Source organism: Thermoascus crustaceus, assembly GCF_041956765.1.
Source record: "Thermoascus crustaceus strain CBS 181.67 unplaced genomic scaffold VTN00scaffold_3, whole genome shotgun sequence".
Lineage (NCBI taxonomy): Eukaryota > Fungi > Ascomycota > Eurotiomycetes > Eurotiales > Thermoascaceae > Thermoascus > Thermoascus crustaceus.
Window position 1 is genome coordinate 1,691,272 of NW_027192529.1, and position 15,675 is coordinate 1,706,946.

The following is a 15,675-nucleotide window of genomic DNA, read 5'->3' on the forward strand; positions in this document are numbered from 1 at the left end:
ACACAATCAACCAGACTTTTCAGGCACCAACACGTTCGACGGCCGAACGGGCAATCCTGCGGCCCGATAGATATCGTCAATGCACTCCATCTGCGCGATGCTCTCCTCCCCAGGAATCCAAAAGGCAGGAGTCTTTCCACGGACGGCATCAACAAACGCCTCCAGCTGCCAGCGATACGTGCTCCAGGAATCCTTTCCACCCTTCCCCACACTCGTCTCGACATTCCCCCACAGCGGGCCGCCGCTGAACTGCTTGTGGTAGCGCGTCTTGCCCGTCGCCTTATCCGTGACCGAGATGTAATGGTACAGATGCGGCATCATCGCGTTGTAGAAGTAGATGATGGCCCGCTCGGTCTCGACCTCGATGGACGGCAACTCCCACACGCGCGGCACGATTCCGCCAAACACCCACCGCCGCGCCATGTCCGTGTACACGCGACTCTGGACGTCCTGGCCCTCGGGCCCCTCGAAGACGAGCAGCGAGTGCATCGCCTCGTCGACGCGGGTGTCCTTCATGTACGGCCGCGCCACGGCGGAGAGGATCTGACGGGGCTTCCGCGCGTGGAGGGCGTACCGCGTGAAGGAGAGCGCGTAGGTCATGTCCATGGCGGAACCGCCCGCCAGGTCGAATTGCCAGCGGATGTCACCGTCCGGGACGCCGGGGCTGGCGGTCATCAGGGCGTCGGTGCGGAGGATCTTGCCGTATTTGCCGGAGTCGAGCATCTGGCGCCAGGCGTGCGCGGCGGGGTGGAATTGCCAGTGGAGCTAGAAGAAACACCCAGCGCGAGTCAGTCTCAACGATTAGATCCTAATGTAATGGAATAGGACAGTAAGGACACCCAGCTTACAGCCTCCTCCAGAACCAACCCCGCATCCCTCGCCTGCTGGACCAATCTCTTCGCCTCGGCCGCATTCGACGTGAACGGCTTCTCGAGCAGAACGTGCTTCTTGGCCGTCAGGGCCTTGGACGCCCACTCGTAGTGCAAGCCGTTGGGCGTCGAGATGTACACGATGTCGACGTCCGGGTCATCCAGCAGCTCTTGGTACGAGCCGTACGCGCGTGTGAAGTGGTACTGCTTCGCGGCCTTCTGGGCCGTCGTGGCGTCGCGGGACGCGATGCCGTAGAGGATCACTTCGGGGTGGGTTTCGGCAGGGTAGATGACTTATCAATCAATGCATTTAGCATTGACCGCTAATTGTAGAGTTTTATGTGCATGGTAGGGGAATTGACGACTTACTCGCCGCGGGATTGATCTGCGCAGACGAGATGACGCCGAGCTTCAATGCGCCCGGGTTCTTGCTGGGCAGGCTCTGCAGCCACGAGTACATGTATTGATGCGCAAAGGTCGCGGCCTGGATGACGAGCGCCATCGCGGATTATCTAAAAAGGCGTATAATATAATCTAGGTACCTAATGGAGGTATGCTAGTAGCAGCCGGCTAGGTGGAACAACTGATCAAGGTATCCAATTGGTAAAAAAAAACGACCCTGACTGACTTGAGGGTGGTAGCGCAGTAGGTATTTATCTGATGATCACCTCCAGCATCATCGTAGATATCTATGTAACTGCGCTATAGAGATGCCCATCGTCAAGCAGGTTGACGTTAGCGGTTCGTCAGGGTTGCGTTTTCCGTTCCCCACGGAGGTGGAGTTGGCAGCGGAGAGGAGTTGACTGGTCCATGGGTCCAGGGCGTTTTCGCTCCGTAGATAGGGGACCATCTCAGCCTGCTATCTTCCTATCGTGAAGCTGGATGATGGTGATGATTGCATAGACTAAGGTGTGGTTGTGATAAAGACGGTGTGGTTGGTGGTCGTAGGGTTAGTTGGTAATAATCTTGATCGGTGGGGTAAGCTTATATTAGTACTCAGGACCCGAGGGCCCGTATTCTTCCCACGACCTTTTCCCGACCAATTGATAGCAACAGCTAATGCACTTGTGATAGCTGAAAATTTTAACTTGTGCAGGAATTGACGTTGATATTGCCCCTGCTGAGTTCGCTTAGCTGCATTGTGTTCACATATCGGCTCGCATATCAGATGGATTGACATCGTCGATCCGGTGGATCTGCTCCACAGCACAACCTTCAACGGTTGATCAGCACCGATCTACCTAGGCACAAAAGGGCAACCAGCCACCTGCCCACTGCGCCTTTGCTTGGCCTTGATCGTACGGAGTGTTACTTACCTATGTGTGTACTTGAGTGATGCAGCAGACTCCCCGTTTGTTATCAGCCGCATCGTTACTGGCTCCTAGGTTGAGGAAGAAGTTAACGGCGAATACCTATGGCATAGGATTCCACAGTGTAATCCCTATTTGTCAGGACATCAATCGCCACTATCGCTTCGTGTTCAGGTTACTGAACGCCGGAGGTGGTGGTTATGCTCGAAGGATTTGGGTCAGGGGAGGAATTTCGACGTGATGGTACTACTTCTGTCACGGGATCAAACCAAAATCGACGCATGCCAAAGTACAGTAACGTTGGCAAAGGGGAAGCAGGGCCGAAAACACCACATAGATGCCTAACTACCTAATGCTGTGCTATCCTAGTCCGAAAGATGCAGAAAGAATTGGAAACCCATTCCAGACACCCTACGATGCTGTAGAACTTTCGTCGCAGAACTTGCAATGAACAAACACCCACGACACAACGATTCAGCGTTTTCCATTCAGCGTACAGCTAGAAAAGAATGTCGTTCACTCCGTTTTTCGTACAGTAACACAAAAGAAGGACCCATGAGCAAGTGAAAGGGTCTAGGAAGAAATTCTCCTAGAAGAAAACGACAACCTCACCTCGGTCGTTCCTCTTCAACCGCAACGTGCGCCACAGCTCCTTCTCCTCCTCGCTCCGGCGCTCCTTATCGGTGCGGCTCTTGCGACGGTGTCGCTCTCCCTCGCGCTCCTCGGAGCCCGAGAGGGAGGGGAAGTCCCGGTGGAATCTCTTCAGCGCCTTGTGGATGGAGCATCCGCGCTCACTTTCCGGCCCCTTGGTAACGAGAGAGAGGAAGTGACGGGCCTTCTCGCGTTGCAGCTCGTCACCGGACACCTTCGAATGCCGGTAGACAATGAGGCGGCGCTCATCGTCTCCCCGCCGAGGGGAGCGCGAACGGGACCGGTCAGAATCGCGGTGGTACTCAATCGCCTTCTGCCGCCGCGACGGGCGCGAAAGCTCGTAGTGTGTCTCGCCGTTGCTCTTCCGCTTGGACTTGCGAGACTCCGGCGACCTAGGATGCACCACACGATGAGTCTTCTTGGACCGGCGAATTTGGACCAGCGGGGTAGGATTTTCGTCGACGTCGGAAGAGCTGCGGCGGCGGGTTCGGACCAGCGCTTGGGACGAAGGCTCGTTGCCACCAGCACTGCTGCCGGACACTGCAGAACCACCGAACATCGACATGATCCGTCCAGTACGACCCTTGACCGAAATTCCAAGGCCGTTCTCTCCGTTGGCTTGCTTCTCGCCTCGACGACTGCGTTTGAGGGGAGAAGTAGGGTCGGGGTCCCGCCCGTGGTCGTGTTCATCATCGTAGTCTTCATACTCTGACGAGTGTGATGCGTCGGACCTGAGCATCTTGTTCAGCCCTCCCGTAAGTCCAGAATGATTAAGGACTGGCGTGCCCGCATTGTTCAGGACGCTGGAAGGGGCGTCGAGCATGGGGGTGTCCTCGTCGTATTGCGAGTTGGCTGCATTGATATCGAGATCCTCCGCATGTCCACGCTTCCGCTTCTTGTCAGTCGTGCCATTGGCCTGGCTATTATAAGGCGAAGCCTGTCTGTCCTTGTTTCCGCGGTTGCGATCCTTGCTCTTCTTCGGTGCCGGGGTCATAAACTCCATTGATATGTTGGAGTTCTGGTTCGGGTACAATGACGGCTTGATAGGCTCCGCACCGTACGAGAAGCCATTTTCCTCGTAGGCAATGTCATATTCCTTCTCCTCATCATCCACATCGGTGTCTACGCGGGTGAGCGCCTTGCTCGGCTCGAACACGGACGGAGCGTGGTCCACCATCCGCATTTGCGACTTGGTCCCGCCAAGGGAGACCTTGGATGCGTTTGGCGTTTCGCTCGTGACGAGGTAGTCAAAGACATTCACTGCATTGTTTTCGGTGGGAGCCACTTCTGTTGACGAGGGCGCAGCGGCTGTTGCAGGCGGGGGACTGGGGGCGGGCGGAGGAGGATTGTTGGAGCTGGTACCGTCTGCATCAGGAGCGTCTTCGACGTACGGCGGCCGAGGCTTTCCGTTGGAGTTAGGGTTCGACTTGGCAGAATTGCCGGCGGCATGGTTGTTGTTGTTGTTGTTGTTGTTCTTTGCCTTTGGCTGTTTTTTGGACGGCTTCTCCTTATACAGCGCACCCTGGTATTTCTGTGCCTCGGTCATGCATGACTACATCCACCGAACAGGCAATGCAGTTCCATCGTCAGTCACGTCCAATCGAAAGATCCAGTCGACAGAAAAAAGATTTAACAATGCGTAAGCCAGGGGCAACGGTTGCTCTCGCCCATCATGACGCCCAATAAGGTCATCACAGGCAGCATACGGCTTCGCTAGGTATGTCAAATGAGCGACGTCAACACGGCGTTGGTTGACCTTTGCGCACAGCGAGTGGCAGGACCCTTGACAGAGACACCGCGTGACCAAGGCGCTCACCAGAGATCGCTGTGCTGCTAGGACACACCAGCGCATGCACGACCTGCTAGACTCGGGAGACCAAGGCGAGTCATCGCAAACCCCAAAGCACGCGCATTGCATAGGCCAACCAGCGACATCCGATATCAACAACAGAATATTCCGAGACAGTACATTCACCATCGCGCAGAATGACTAGTTATCAACAGAGAGAAGGAAATAGTCACCGTACCGTATGCGCCCTATAATCGGTCCCTTGGAAGTGGACCATACAATCGATGCAGGTAAACGAGGCGCCGCGGCATTGGTTGCGGTGAGGATCAAGCTTCTTCTTGGTGAGGACATCACCACACGCCTGGGACGAGGTGGGTCGAAGTCAGCACGTCCCTATACCAAGACTAGAGAGGACGGCGAATGATGATAGACGCAGCCAACTCACCTCGCATGAGAACGAGACCATGATTGCTGGACCGTGGACGAGCGGGAACCCGAATGAAGACTGTTGCAGCCGTCGTCAGGTCCCCGAATAGGCGGGCCGTCGGGCTGTGCGACGAACGAGTCGGTGAGAGGCGCCTTGTTGAGGCTTCCGACCAGATCGTAAGGCACTGAAGATACGGCGTGGAGTCGTGCCCAATGCAGACAGGTGAAGCGGACGGGCAGGGCGGCGACGGAGGACGGTCCAAACAGGCCCAGACGAGCGTCCGCGAGGCGCGCGAAGGGAGCGGGGAGGAATAGAGCAGGACAGCGGGACGATAGATAAAAAGCGACTGTCACGCCCGAACGCCTGTTCTTAAATCTGTGTTCCAGCGCTTCTTTCGTCTTCTAGTTCTGCTTGTTTTTCTTCTGCTTTTGCGACGGCGGGACGAAGGCTCCGCAGGAACCGCTAGTCCTTTTCAGGCGGCGGCGCTAGTCCGTCCCGGGTCCGAGGGCTGTGCCCTACGCTTCGACTAACGAGGCAACAAGAGATACAAGAAGACAAGAAGAGAAGACAGAGCGCGTTGCAGAGGCAGAAAGAAGGGAAGAAAAAAAAAGTCTCTGAGCACCATGACACAGAAACCGTCCGCTTCAAGACGGCTGTGTTTACTATCCCCGTCCTCCGTGTCGCAGGTTTGGACGCGACACCTGAGACCGTCGCACCCCCTCCAAAACAAACGAGTCACGCCGAAAGTGCCAGGGCCCGATGTTCAGCCTGTGTGTGGCGGGCGCGGTCGGGCAAAGAAGTCAGGAGACAGGCATTGTGAATGGTGCGCGACGGCAACTCGCCAACCACATCTCACCACCACCCTTCAGCTCGTCAGGCTAGTGCAGCGCTGCGGATGATCGATCAAGTTCTTAAGGCGAGACGCGATATAATAAGAACCCGCCGGTGCAATGGGGTTGCGATGCAAATGATCCGATCGGCTCCCGCAACACTCTCTACAGGGGAGTGGACTCGAGGCGCCTTGCGCGTTACCCTGGTCACAGCTGATGCACCAGGTAGGGTACTTTTATTATTATGATCCTCGTCCTCTACGCGACTTAGGTTGCAAGAATAACCATGCGTCAAGAAGGGCAGGCAGGATCCTGTCTTGGTATCATCCGGTCAGGAGAACACCCAAAGGCAACTCTCCAACGAATCAGGCAGTGTCTTCCATTTGGGAGAGTTTGGATCCCCATAGTTGTCTACCTCTGTACCTATCTATTGGCAACTGGAACCGGACGGCTAGGAGATAGAGAGATCCGCCAGTGGGATCATCAGCCTAGCCGCGTCACTCGTGAACTGCCCAATCCTTGGTCATGGGATCGATGACCAACCGGCGCATGCAGGCGTTTCTCATGAAAGCGCAGGCGCATCCGTCCGTGGATCTCCTTCACAGTTGTAATACCCGCTTCTGGTGTTCGCTGCTCTCAGGTTCCCTCCATGTTATATAAATCTATGAGCGGGGGACGGGTATCCACGAGGGGACTCGGGTTGTGGGGCGCCGTTATCGCCTTGGAGAACTCAGAACTGTAGGTGGAGATCGGATCCCGACGCCAAGAGTCCCGAGAGAAATTACCAAGTAGTCGTATACACGAGTGACGGCCCACAAGTCCACGCTGATAAGATGGGTATAGAAAGAGGCAGCATGGAGAGGAATCGAGGGAATCACAAGATCGCAACAGTTGCAAAGATGGAAGGATCATCCATGAGTCACCATGTTTATCCACCCCGCATCGGGCTAGGAAAGTTAGCACATGAGCTGCGGCAGAGAGCTCTCTTGACAGAAAAAGGATGGAAACTCACGGCTCTTTGGATATTTCCACAGCATGCATCTTATCCCAATTCACATCTTTCCCGCTTTCTGTCGACTTTGCAGACGCCTCATCAATGTCACTCTTCTTACCCGCCTTCTTGCCCCCCGTCTTGTTATCCTCGTCGGCGCACCCGCAGTCATAAAAATCGCCGATCTTGTTGCAGTCGAACATGGGCTTGTGCAGCATTGCGTTCACCTCGTTGTGAATAAAGCACGCCCAGCCTGCTGCCGCGTTGCGAGATGAGACCTGGGGTGGGTACTTCTTAAGATGCTGTTGGAAGTGGGATGCGCATTCGCCGCTGGGGAGCCGTTAGTCCCAGAAAACCGTCCAACCTAAACGCTCCGGCGGAGCCCTAGCAACATACCAAGGATATAAACGCGAGAACAGGTAGACAAACGAGCGTAGCGTTTCCTGCTCATCCTCTGTCGGGTGCTCCGGGTACCGGGCCATCATGGTGTGGAAGAATTTCCACGTCGCACGACCCAGCTCCGCTCTGTAGTATTCCCAATCCACCATTAGCAATCCCCTCGGAGGGTAGAGGAATTCGATCCTCCTTACTTGGCAGTCTCATTCCCCAACTTGGGCATGACCACCCCACCCTTCAGCATCTCATCCTCGACGACGAAATTCGTCGAGGACTTCTCCAAGTGTCCGGGGGCGCGGGCTGCGGGACTCGGGGGACCCTGTGGCTCGAAGAAGAGGACGAAGATGATGAATACAAGCGCAATGGCGCTGACGAGAACGAGGCGTGGTGTCGGAGGCTTTGCCATGTCGAATGTCCGCCCGTCGTCGTCCGCAGGCCGGACGGAGACCAACCCAATATCAGGGGGAACGGTATGATATAGAGGGAAGAGCAATGGGACTAGAGCCGAATGAAAAGAAAGCAATTGGAAAGGAGCGGAATGTGACAAGCAAGCAGAGCAGCAGATCGACGGCGGAGAGAAGGAGAGATAAAGGAGCGTACTCAAGGGTCTCGACCCTTGACGTCTGGGGTCTGCTCCTGCCTGCGTCTCCGACCGCGTACGGAAGTACAGCATCAGCCCGGGCCAGGCTGAGACGCGCATCCACGTGGCCTGCATCTGCTGAGTCATCACATTGTGCCCAGTGCATAACCAACAGACACCATGTACACCGCTCGCGAAGTGAATCTTATATGAAACCTCTTTTAGGATTTCGAGACCCTGCTAAGAAGTATTCATTTCTTATGACTTCGTCCAGCTTCAGAAGGAGACCGTTCACTTCTGCCTTCAGCATTTGACACAGAAGTTGCAGGCTTTGCCCCTCAATTATCTTATAAATATCGGTCGTGCCTACAGACAGTGTGGTCTGCCCGCTATATAACCTGCCAGTAGAGTTCGTGCAAAGAATTGCAGAGGAGATCGTGCTCACGGTCGGTCCCGTTGAAGCAGTGAGGCTAAGGCTGGTCTGCAGTAAGTGATGGCTTCATTTGATATCCACTAGGTAGTAGCTTTGAACCGGGAAACAAGACTGCCGGCCTTAAAATCCATGCTCAGTGCTTATTCGCCCTATTAGAACCTTTTGATTAAGAAATTCCGGAGGCTATCTGGAGAGTACATGCTCTCGAAATCTACTGGGTGCCTAATTTTGAGCATGGGGTAAACAACCAATTTCTCAAGCGATACATTGTAAATCGAGTTGTCGCAGACGGCAAAGGGAAGCAAAACTTGTCGGATCGGCTCCACCGTGTCTTAGAGGCCCTGATCGATCATGACACTTGCTCCAAGGAACGATATCGCGAGCTCCTTGAGATCCTTGTGACCGCCGTGCTTCAGAAATTCCACAGTTCCCGAGAAGTGTCACTGCGTCTTGACTACACTGGAGCATGATCAAGAATTCACGAAGATGCATTCGAAATAGATTTTCTACACGCAGCTGCACTGCTCGGAATATCCAATATGTTCGACGCGATCGAGGCTGATGTGGTAAGCAGCTGCTACTCGCCTTATCCCAGAATTCCTGGTGTATTCCATGATTCTTCCCTTGCTCTGGCAGCACTGGGAGGTCAGTATCAACTGGTGGCAACGGAACCTGCCGATTTTTGTTGGCACAATGATTGTGAGGATGCCACGGCTCTGCAATATGCCATTCTTGGCGGGCATGAGGATATTGTTCGCCTGCTTCTCTCGTCCAAGGATTATTGGCAAGCCTGCCTTCATCTGCATGCAGAATTCGCCCTGCGCCTCAATAGGCCTTTTCTCTCTTCAGCCTCATCTGCGACCTATGCCGTAATTAGCCCATCCGAGCCTCCCTTCCTTGCTACAGCTGCAAAGCGAGGCCTCGAAGACGTGGTCAAATTGTCTCTCGACAAAGGGGCTGAAAGTACGCGGGTTGTCTTCTACCTAACTGTCTGAGCACGCGCTTTGGCGGGATTGTGGTGACCAAGAAGCTGCCTGAGATTTTCCATTCGACTGTGGTGCTTATTAATTGGAGAAGGGTTCCCGTCTTAGGTATTCTACATTTAGTCTAAATAGACGAGGTCACGGCCTGTGAAGATGATGACATGCACACGGCCTGCTTCTCTGTTCCTCATCGAGGATGGAGACAGCCCAGCATTGAGCCTTCAGAATAGCTTCTACCAACTGGCCTTTAGTAGAATCACGATTGCGCTGGCTCAATCCCCCTAATCGGGGGTTCGGTTACTCCTGAGAATGCGTTGCCGCCATATCGCCATGTTGCTCCCTGTTCTTCTGGCATACATTTACGCCTTCAGGGTCGCACATTCGCTTGGACAGGAGCCGGTCATCTCGTTTAATGGGGATAAAGGAAGCCTGAAACTTGCGGATGCTGGAAGTCAAACCGGATCGATAATTCTCAATGCCAATGACTGGCCCGGTGTGCTTCGAGCGGGCCAGGATCTGGCAGTCAATTTTGGATAAGCTACAGGGACAAATTTCACAGGAATACTTGCTAATGGCACTGCGATTCCACATGGCCGCAGAACTCGTCCAGCAAACAAAGTCATCATCGCAGTGACCATTGGGAAGCCGCACCTCATCGGTTCTCTGATTGACAGCGTTAAGATCAATGTTAGCCCAACCGAGGGGAATTGGGAGGCTTTCAAGACTGAGATCATTGACAATCCAATAGACAGCATCTCTAGAGCCCCGGTCATCGCCGGAAGCGATAAGAGAGGGACGATGTTCGATCTCTACGACATCTCAGAGCAAATGAGCATCTCACCGTGATGCTGGTTTCCCGACATCCCTGCCACCCAACACATGGAGATATACGCCTTAAACAGAGGAAAGGTACAACTGTCACCATCGGTCAAGAACTATTGAACTTATACAGGTAGTACGTCGCTCAGATAAGGATTAAGCTTGGTGCAATTAATAGAAAGCGGTAAAGAGAGGCAGTATCCGCACACTGCTGACATAATGACGTACGCCGACCGCCGAATTACCCGGATGCACCCATCTCAGGCAGAAAATTTGCTTCAGTACACCCTAGTCAATTTTAAGGAGACGTTCCAAAAACCTGTACTATCTGAGAGGTGAGGTCCTACCAAAAAGAGTAGCATGAAGGCGTACTTAGTCTGAGTCCTCGTGTTCAACATGTGTTGTTGACAGGTAGATAAGCAGGCGCGCGGACGCGCTCTGGATTGAAGATCGGGTTTGTTGGAGTTTCTACAGTACAGTACAAGCAAGCCACCCGATTCGCTGCATAGTTTCCCGAGCTGTGCAGATATCTCAATTGAAGTCCGGGGTTTTTCCTTCTTGTGAAGGTAAAATATGCCGTTTTTCAGAGATGTAAAAAACCCCGACGAAGAAATAATCTGACTGGTAGTTTTACAGGTTAAGACAATGACGTCGTCAACATCACCACCGCCAGCCAGCAGCAGTAGCCCACGCGAATCAACAATAGATTCAACAGCAATAACACCACATGTGCCATTACCATTATCGCAACTCCCGGATCCCTACATCCGTGGATCCTCATTCAAAGATCTCGCCGAGGCGCGCCAAGCGCTCGTCCAGTACACCGTTGCCAGAGGCCTCTCGTACAAAGTCCGATCGAGCGAGCGACGGCGATATCTGGTCGTCTGCCGCTCCGACTCGTGTCAATTCCGCATCCGTATCCAGACCGGCGCCAAGTCGGGCCTCTCAAAGACGACGGTATCCGTTCCGCATACCTGCCCGCCCGAGACGCATCATGGGTGGAAGCCTGCGGTGTCCGTCAAGTATCTCCAGCCGAAGCATCAGGCCATCTTCCTCGGTAGCGATCAGCGCGTGAAGCCGAAGCAGATCATGGAGATTGAAAAGTCCCGAGGAAATGATATTTCTTACATGCAGGCCTGGCGCACGGTGAAAGCCGCGGAGGCGGCCGCCGGGGGAGGGTCAGTAGCGCCGCCTAAGAAAAGCAAACGGGGACGCAAACCAAAGAATAAGGATCCTAATTCTAATTCTACTACGACTGAGGAGGGTCCGCAGCAGCGAAAACAATCGAAAGCGACGGAAAGTGCAGAAACCAACGAGGACATATGCGAAGAGCCTGCAAAAGAAGCGCCAGTAATGGCGAGGACTGAGTTGTCGGAGAGATTGACGAGGGAACGAGGAGGCAGCACAACGGCATGATCTGCATCGCTTATGCAGTCATAATTTGAATTATTCCACTGCTGCATACGTTTCAACCGAATCAAACGAAAAAGCGAGACTGCTGACGCTTACGGAACTACTGCTTACCGCTCTGTACATACGTCTGGATTTTTCATTACTTCCTGTCTGTCATCGCTTTGCAACGTACCCGTACGAAAGACTCTCAGGAGGTCCGAACCCTGAAATAGTTTCCAGATTATTGTACATAGTGCAGAGATTCATCCGAAAATATATATTTCCTCAGGACGTACGCATCGACCGGAGGATTATATACGACTGTTACGGAGGAGATCGGACAAGAGATTACGTCGCAAGATTTTCAAATCTGTTAGATTCCAATCAAGGTAAATCTCGGTTGGGACAAGAAGGTGCTTCGAGGTAGTATACCGATGGTCGCGCAGCACCTCTTCTTACAATTCTGCAGGTCAATCTGTGCGTGATTCAGTTTGTACTGTACAGAGCTGCCGCAAAGTCGGTCCTGCAGGGTGGAGCGAGGGACATCATCTAGACGCGCAGCTTTTCGAAGAGTAGAAACGGGGCCCTTTTTGATTGCTTCAATAACCAGTAAGACCCTGTCCTCTTGATTAGAGCCCTTCTTACCTGGTGATATGAACCTGATTCGTATACGAATGTGTTGGATGCGAACGCATGCCAAGGTGGCCTCGCTTGTGGATGACATTAGTGGTAATATTCTGCTGACTTGGGCTGCACTGCGCCCCAAGCTTGGGAACAGAACAACACCATTCTCTTCTTGCACCGCCCCGTGATTTGCAGATCGTTCTGCTTTGCTGGCTTCGACAGTATTTTCATTTTTGAAACATGTATACTCTTTCCTCATTCTTGATGCGAAGGAGTTGCAACTTCCATCGCTCTAGCTCGTTGCTGCCGTTTGTTTCATTTAGATTTCCCTCTTGATTTGAGCCCTTTCGTACACCTGGATTAAGGCAATATATTATTTGGTAGACATCACAGTTTCCTATATATATATACTGTACGCTAGCTACATCATGATTGGCTTCTTTGGCCAATCTTAGCGCCTGGCATGCGTGGATAGCCTTGTGTTCAGCCTTCTCAGCCTTACCCTCGCTCGGTCTCAATTATCTACCTAGTTATCTTCCCTCAACTCTTCGTCAAGCAACTTCGCAAAACGGCATCCTCAAACTATCATACAGTCTAATACCCCCTGGGTAACTTCTACCCTTAGCCATTGTCCAGGCTGCGGCGTACATCAACGAAACTGATTGCGATGTTACCACATACATTTCCCTGCTTGAAAGCCAGGAGGATAACATGCTTGAATTACTCAGTCGAGACATTGAAGATGAATGGCGATATCCAGAGATCAAGAACCCAATGGCTCTGACCTGGCTCATTTCTTTCCGGCAAATCCAGAAACTGAATTCTTTAGCAGCAGACTATTTGTCTATGCTATCCTGTGTTGGTTTTCAGGAAGTGCCACCATTACTTCTAACTTCTAATGGTTCACAAGTCAAACATGAAGATGCGCTGGGACTTCTCAAGGCTTACTCTTTCATCACTGTGCAATCGAGCAACAGATTTGTCAGCCTTCATCGACTAGTCCATTTAGCAACGAGAAACTGGCTGCGAAATGAAGGGATGCCTGGGAAATGGAAATTAAAAGCAGGAGGTCAATTGATTAAGCTTTTGCCTTTCCCTACAGATGATTATCAGAATCGGAAACTGTGGCAAGAATACCTGCCTCATGCTCAGTTTGTCCTCCAAAGTAAAGAGTTCAAACATTGGCCAAATAAAAGAATGAGGCTGGCTTATAGAGTAGGGCAATGTCTTCACAGTGATGGAAGATATAGTGATGCAGAGATATTGTTTGTGGAGGTATCGCAGTGGGCAAGACAAAAATTTGGCCAAGATAATCACTGGACAATACAAACCACACATTTGCTAGCATCCACTTATCAGAAGCAGGGACAATTTAAGAAGGCAGAAGAGCTGAATATACAAACACTGAAGACCAAAAAGAGAGTGCCGAGGCCAGAACATCCAGACACTCTAGCCAGTATAAATACTCTGGCATCCATTTATCAGAACCAGAGACAATAGAAGAAGGCAGAACAGCTGCAGATTGAAATGGCGGAGATTAACAAGAGAGTGCTGGAGCGAGAACATCCAGGCACTCTGACCAGCACAAATAACCTGATGTTCACTTACTGGAATCAGGGAAAATTGAAGAAGGCAGAAGAGCTGCTAATACAAGTAATAGAGACCAGAAAGCGAGTGCAAGGGCCAGAAAACCATCTTTAGTAGAGCTCAACCTAAGCCCCACAGAGAACAAAAGGAGTGAGTATACATAGCGCTCAGTAATTATGTCAATGCGAAGTACTACTGCACTAACATATGCAGCTAGCCATCGCAATGTCACTGATCGCAGACATACCAGGCCGGGTTACCATTGGACCAAGCAATCCCCGGGGTAGGGAGCCGGTGCAGAGGTCATCCGTTGGGGGAGGTGGGGTTGAAGGTTGTTAATGTGGTTCCCCCCGGGCAGTCGCCCGGAGGGCGGGGATTGGGATTGTGAAGGGGTTGTGGAGGCAGTGGTACCAGAACCAGAACCAGAACTGGAATCATGATTATGATGATGATGATGTTGATGAGGTCATAGATACCTAGGTGGGTAGGTGTGTGTAGAGTGGTTAGTGTAACTGGAATAGGCATGTACATGTACGTGCCAGTGGTACTTAGTAGCTTAGTGCTTGATGATTACTCATAGACAAGCTTTGTTTATATACAATAGACAATGTTTCTCAGTAAGGAGATGATATTGTGCCTATCAGGTATCTAGGTAGGTAGGTAGGTACCCATGTAAGTAAGCATCATTTTAGGTAGTTTTTATGGAGCGGTTTTATTCTGGTTCCTTAATTTGATATTATGCAGTAGCAATTTATCAATAAGTTGTTTCACCCGAATTCAACGTGGTGGGGATGTCAGAGAACATTTTGCCGTCCTAGACGCAAATTCAAGCAGGGATCAGCCAGGAGAAGCACTGGAAGAAGTCATTGACGACGAGGAGTCAAGTAGCCTGGCTGCAACGTCTCGTCCTGCGTATGTCGACATAAGCGAAGCCTTCCAGGGTATCCACTTCTCCACGGTGTACCATCGACGTTATCGCTCTGGTTCCATGATTGGGAGAGGCCATTTTGCCACGGTCTATACCTGCACTGACAAGATCACTGGGGACCAGTATGCTGTCAAGGTCTTCGAGCGATTCTCCGGAGACAGAATGAAGATCAAGCGCAAGCATATGGAATTTGTCCGGTATGAGGTGAAGTTGATGAGCACGCTTCAACACCCAAATATTACATGTGTGCGCGACATGATCGCAGAGGATGAGCATATTTTCATTGTGATGGATTTGGCCAAGGGGGGAGAACTGTTCAATCGGATCGTTCACCGCACGAGGTTTACAGAACCGGAGATCCGGAAGCTCTTTTCGCAGCTCTTCTCAGCATTGAAATACCTGGTAAGAGCCTTCTCCAGAGGAATAACTTCAAGATCGCTTACGCAAGACAGCATGATCAAAACATTGTGCATCGGGACGTCAAACCCGAAAATATATTTTGCATGGACGATGGCCTTTCAATCACACTCGGCGACTTTGGTTTAGCCACTTATGTTAGCCCCGTGGTTGGTTACTGCGACAAACTGTAAGTTTTTCCGATCAAATAAGTGGGAAATTCCGTGCTCTAACCATGGGCAGTTGTGGTACGCCGAGCTGTAAGTGACTGTTGGAATATTTTCGACTTATGCAGCTGAATAATAACGCCTCACACACAGATGTGGCCCCGGAAATCCTCGAGGCCACTGAATTCAGGCGATATTCATTCCCGGTCGACGTCTGGTCTGCAGGTGTCCTTCTTTACATCTGCCTTTGCGGGTTCACTCCGTTCAGCAATGAGCTCTACACGCCAGAGAACCCCTATACATTAGCGCAACAGATAAAAATGAGCCAGTACACCTATCCTTCGCCTTACTGGGACGATGTTGGCGATTAGCGCTGGATCTGATCGATCACATGCTTACGGTGGACCCCAACCAAAGATACACGGTCCAGGAATGTTTGCAGCACCCGTGGATGACCATGGCTACCAAGTCTCTGGAAGCCATAGGCGAAATCCAGGCCCTAT

The 15,675-nt window shown here is 52.0% G+C and overlaps 6 protein-coding genes across 6 annotated transcripts; 3 read left to right on the forward strand and 3 right to left on the reverse strand.

Moving 5' to 3' along the window:
- Positions 1 to 6: 6 nt before the first annotated feature.
- On the reverse strand, positions 7 to 1,371 carry VTN00DRAFT_5798 (uncharacterized protein; the record flags this gene model as incomplete). Its single annotated transcript, XM_069432367.1, has 3 exons — positions 7 to 765; positions 849 to 1,162; positions 1,239 to 1,371. The coding sequence occupies 3 exons, from the start codon at positions 1,369 to 1,371 to the stop codon at positions 7 to 9; spliced, it is 1,206 nt and encodes a 401-aa protein (XP_069288235.1).
- Positions 1,372 to 2,768: 1,397 nt separating this feature from the next.
- On the reverse strand, positions 2,769 to 5,085 carry VTN00DRAFT_5799 (uncharacterized protein; the record flags this gene model as incomplete). Its single annotated transcript, XM_069432368.1, has 3 exons — positions 2,769 to 4,382; positions 4,858 to 4,980; positions 5,065 to 5,085. 3 exons carry the CDS (start codon positions 5,083 to 5,085, stop codon positions 2,769 to 2,771), a joined length of 1,758 nt encoding a protein of 585 aa, XP_069288236.1.
- Positions 5,086 to 6,804: 1,719 nt separating this feature from the next.
- Positions 6,805 to 7,669, reverse strand: VTN00DRAFT_5800 (uncharacterized protein; the record flags this gene model as incomplete). The annotated part of the gene is made up of 4 exons (XM_069432371.1): positions 6,805 to 6,823; positions 6,889 to 7,197; positions 7,264 to 7,392; positions 7,458 to 7,669. 4 exons carry the CDS (start codon positions 7,667 to 7,669, stop codon positions 6,805 to 6,807), a joined length of 669 nt encoding a protein of 222 aa, XP_069288237.1.
- A 1,146-nt stretch (positions 7,670 to 8,815) lies between these two features.
- On the forward strand, positions 8,816 to 10,105 carry VTN00DRAFT_5801 (uncharacterized protein; the record flags this gene model as incomplete). Its single annotated transcript, XM_069432372.1, has 2 exons — positions 8,816 to 9,239; positions 9,804 to 10,105. 2 exons carry the CDS (start codon positions 8,816 to 8,818, stop codon positions 10,103 to 10,105), a joined length of 726 nt encoding a protein of 241 aa, XP_069288238.1.
- Positions 10,106 to 10,723: 618 nt separating this feature from the next.
- Positions 10,724 to 11,494, forward strand: VTN00DRAFT_5802 (uncharacterized protein; the record flags this gene model as incomplete). The annotated part of the gene is made up of 1 exon (XM_069432373.1): positions 10,724 to 11,494. One exon carries the CDS (start codon positions 10,724 to 10,726, stop codon positions 11,492 to 11,494), a length of 771 nt encoding a protein of 256 aa, XP_069288239.1.
- Positions 11,495 to 14,669: 3,175 nt separating this feature from the next.
- On the forward strand, positions 14,670 to 15,543 carry VTN00DRAFT_5803 (uncharacterized protein; the record flags this gene model as incomplete). The annotated part of the gene is made up of 4 exons (XM_069432374.1): positions 14,670 to 15,011; positions 15,062 to 15,195; positions 15,249 to 15,265; positions 15,326 to 15,543. 4 exons carry the CDS (start codon positions 14,670 to 14,672, stop codon positions 15,541 to 15,543), a joined length of 711 nt encoding a protein of 236 aa, XP_069288240.1.
- Positions 15,544 to 15,675: the final 132 nt, after the last annotated feature.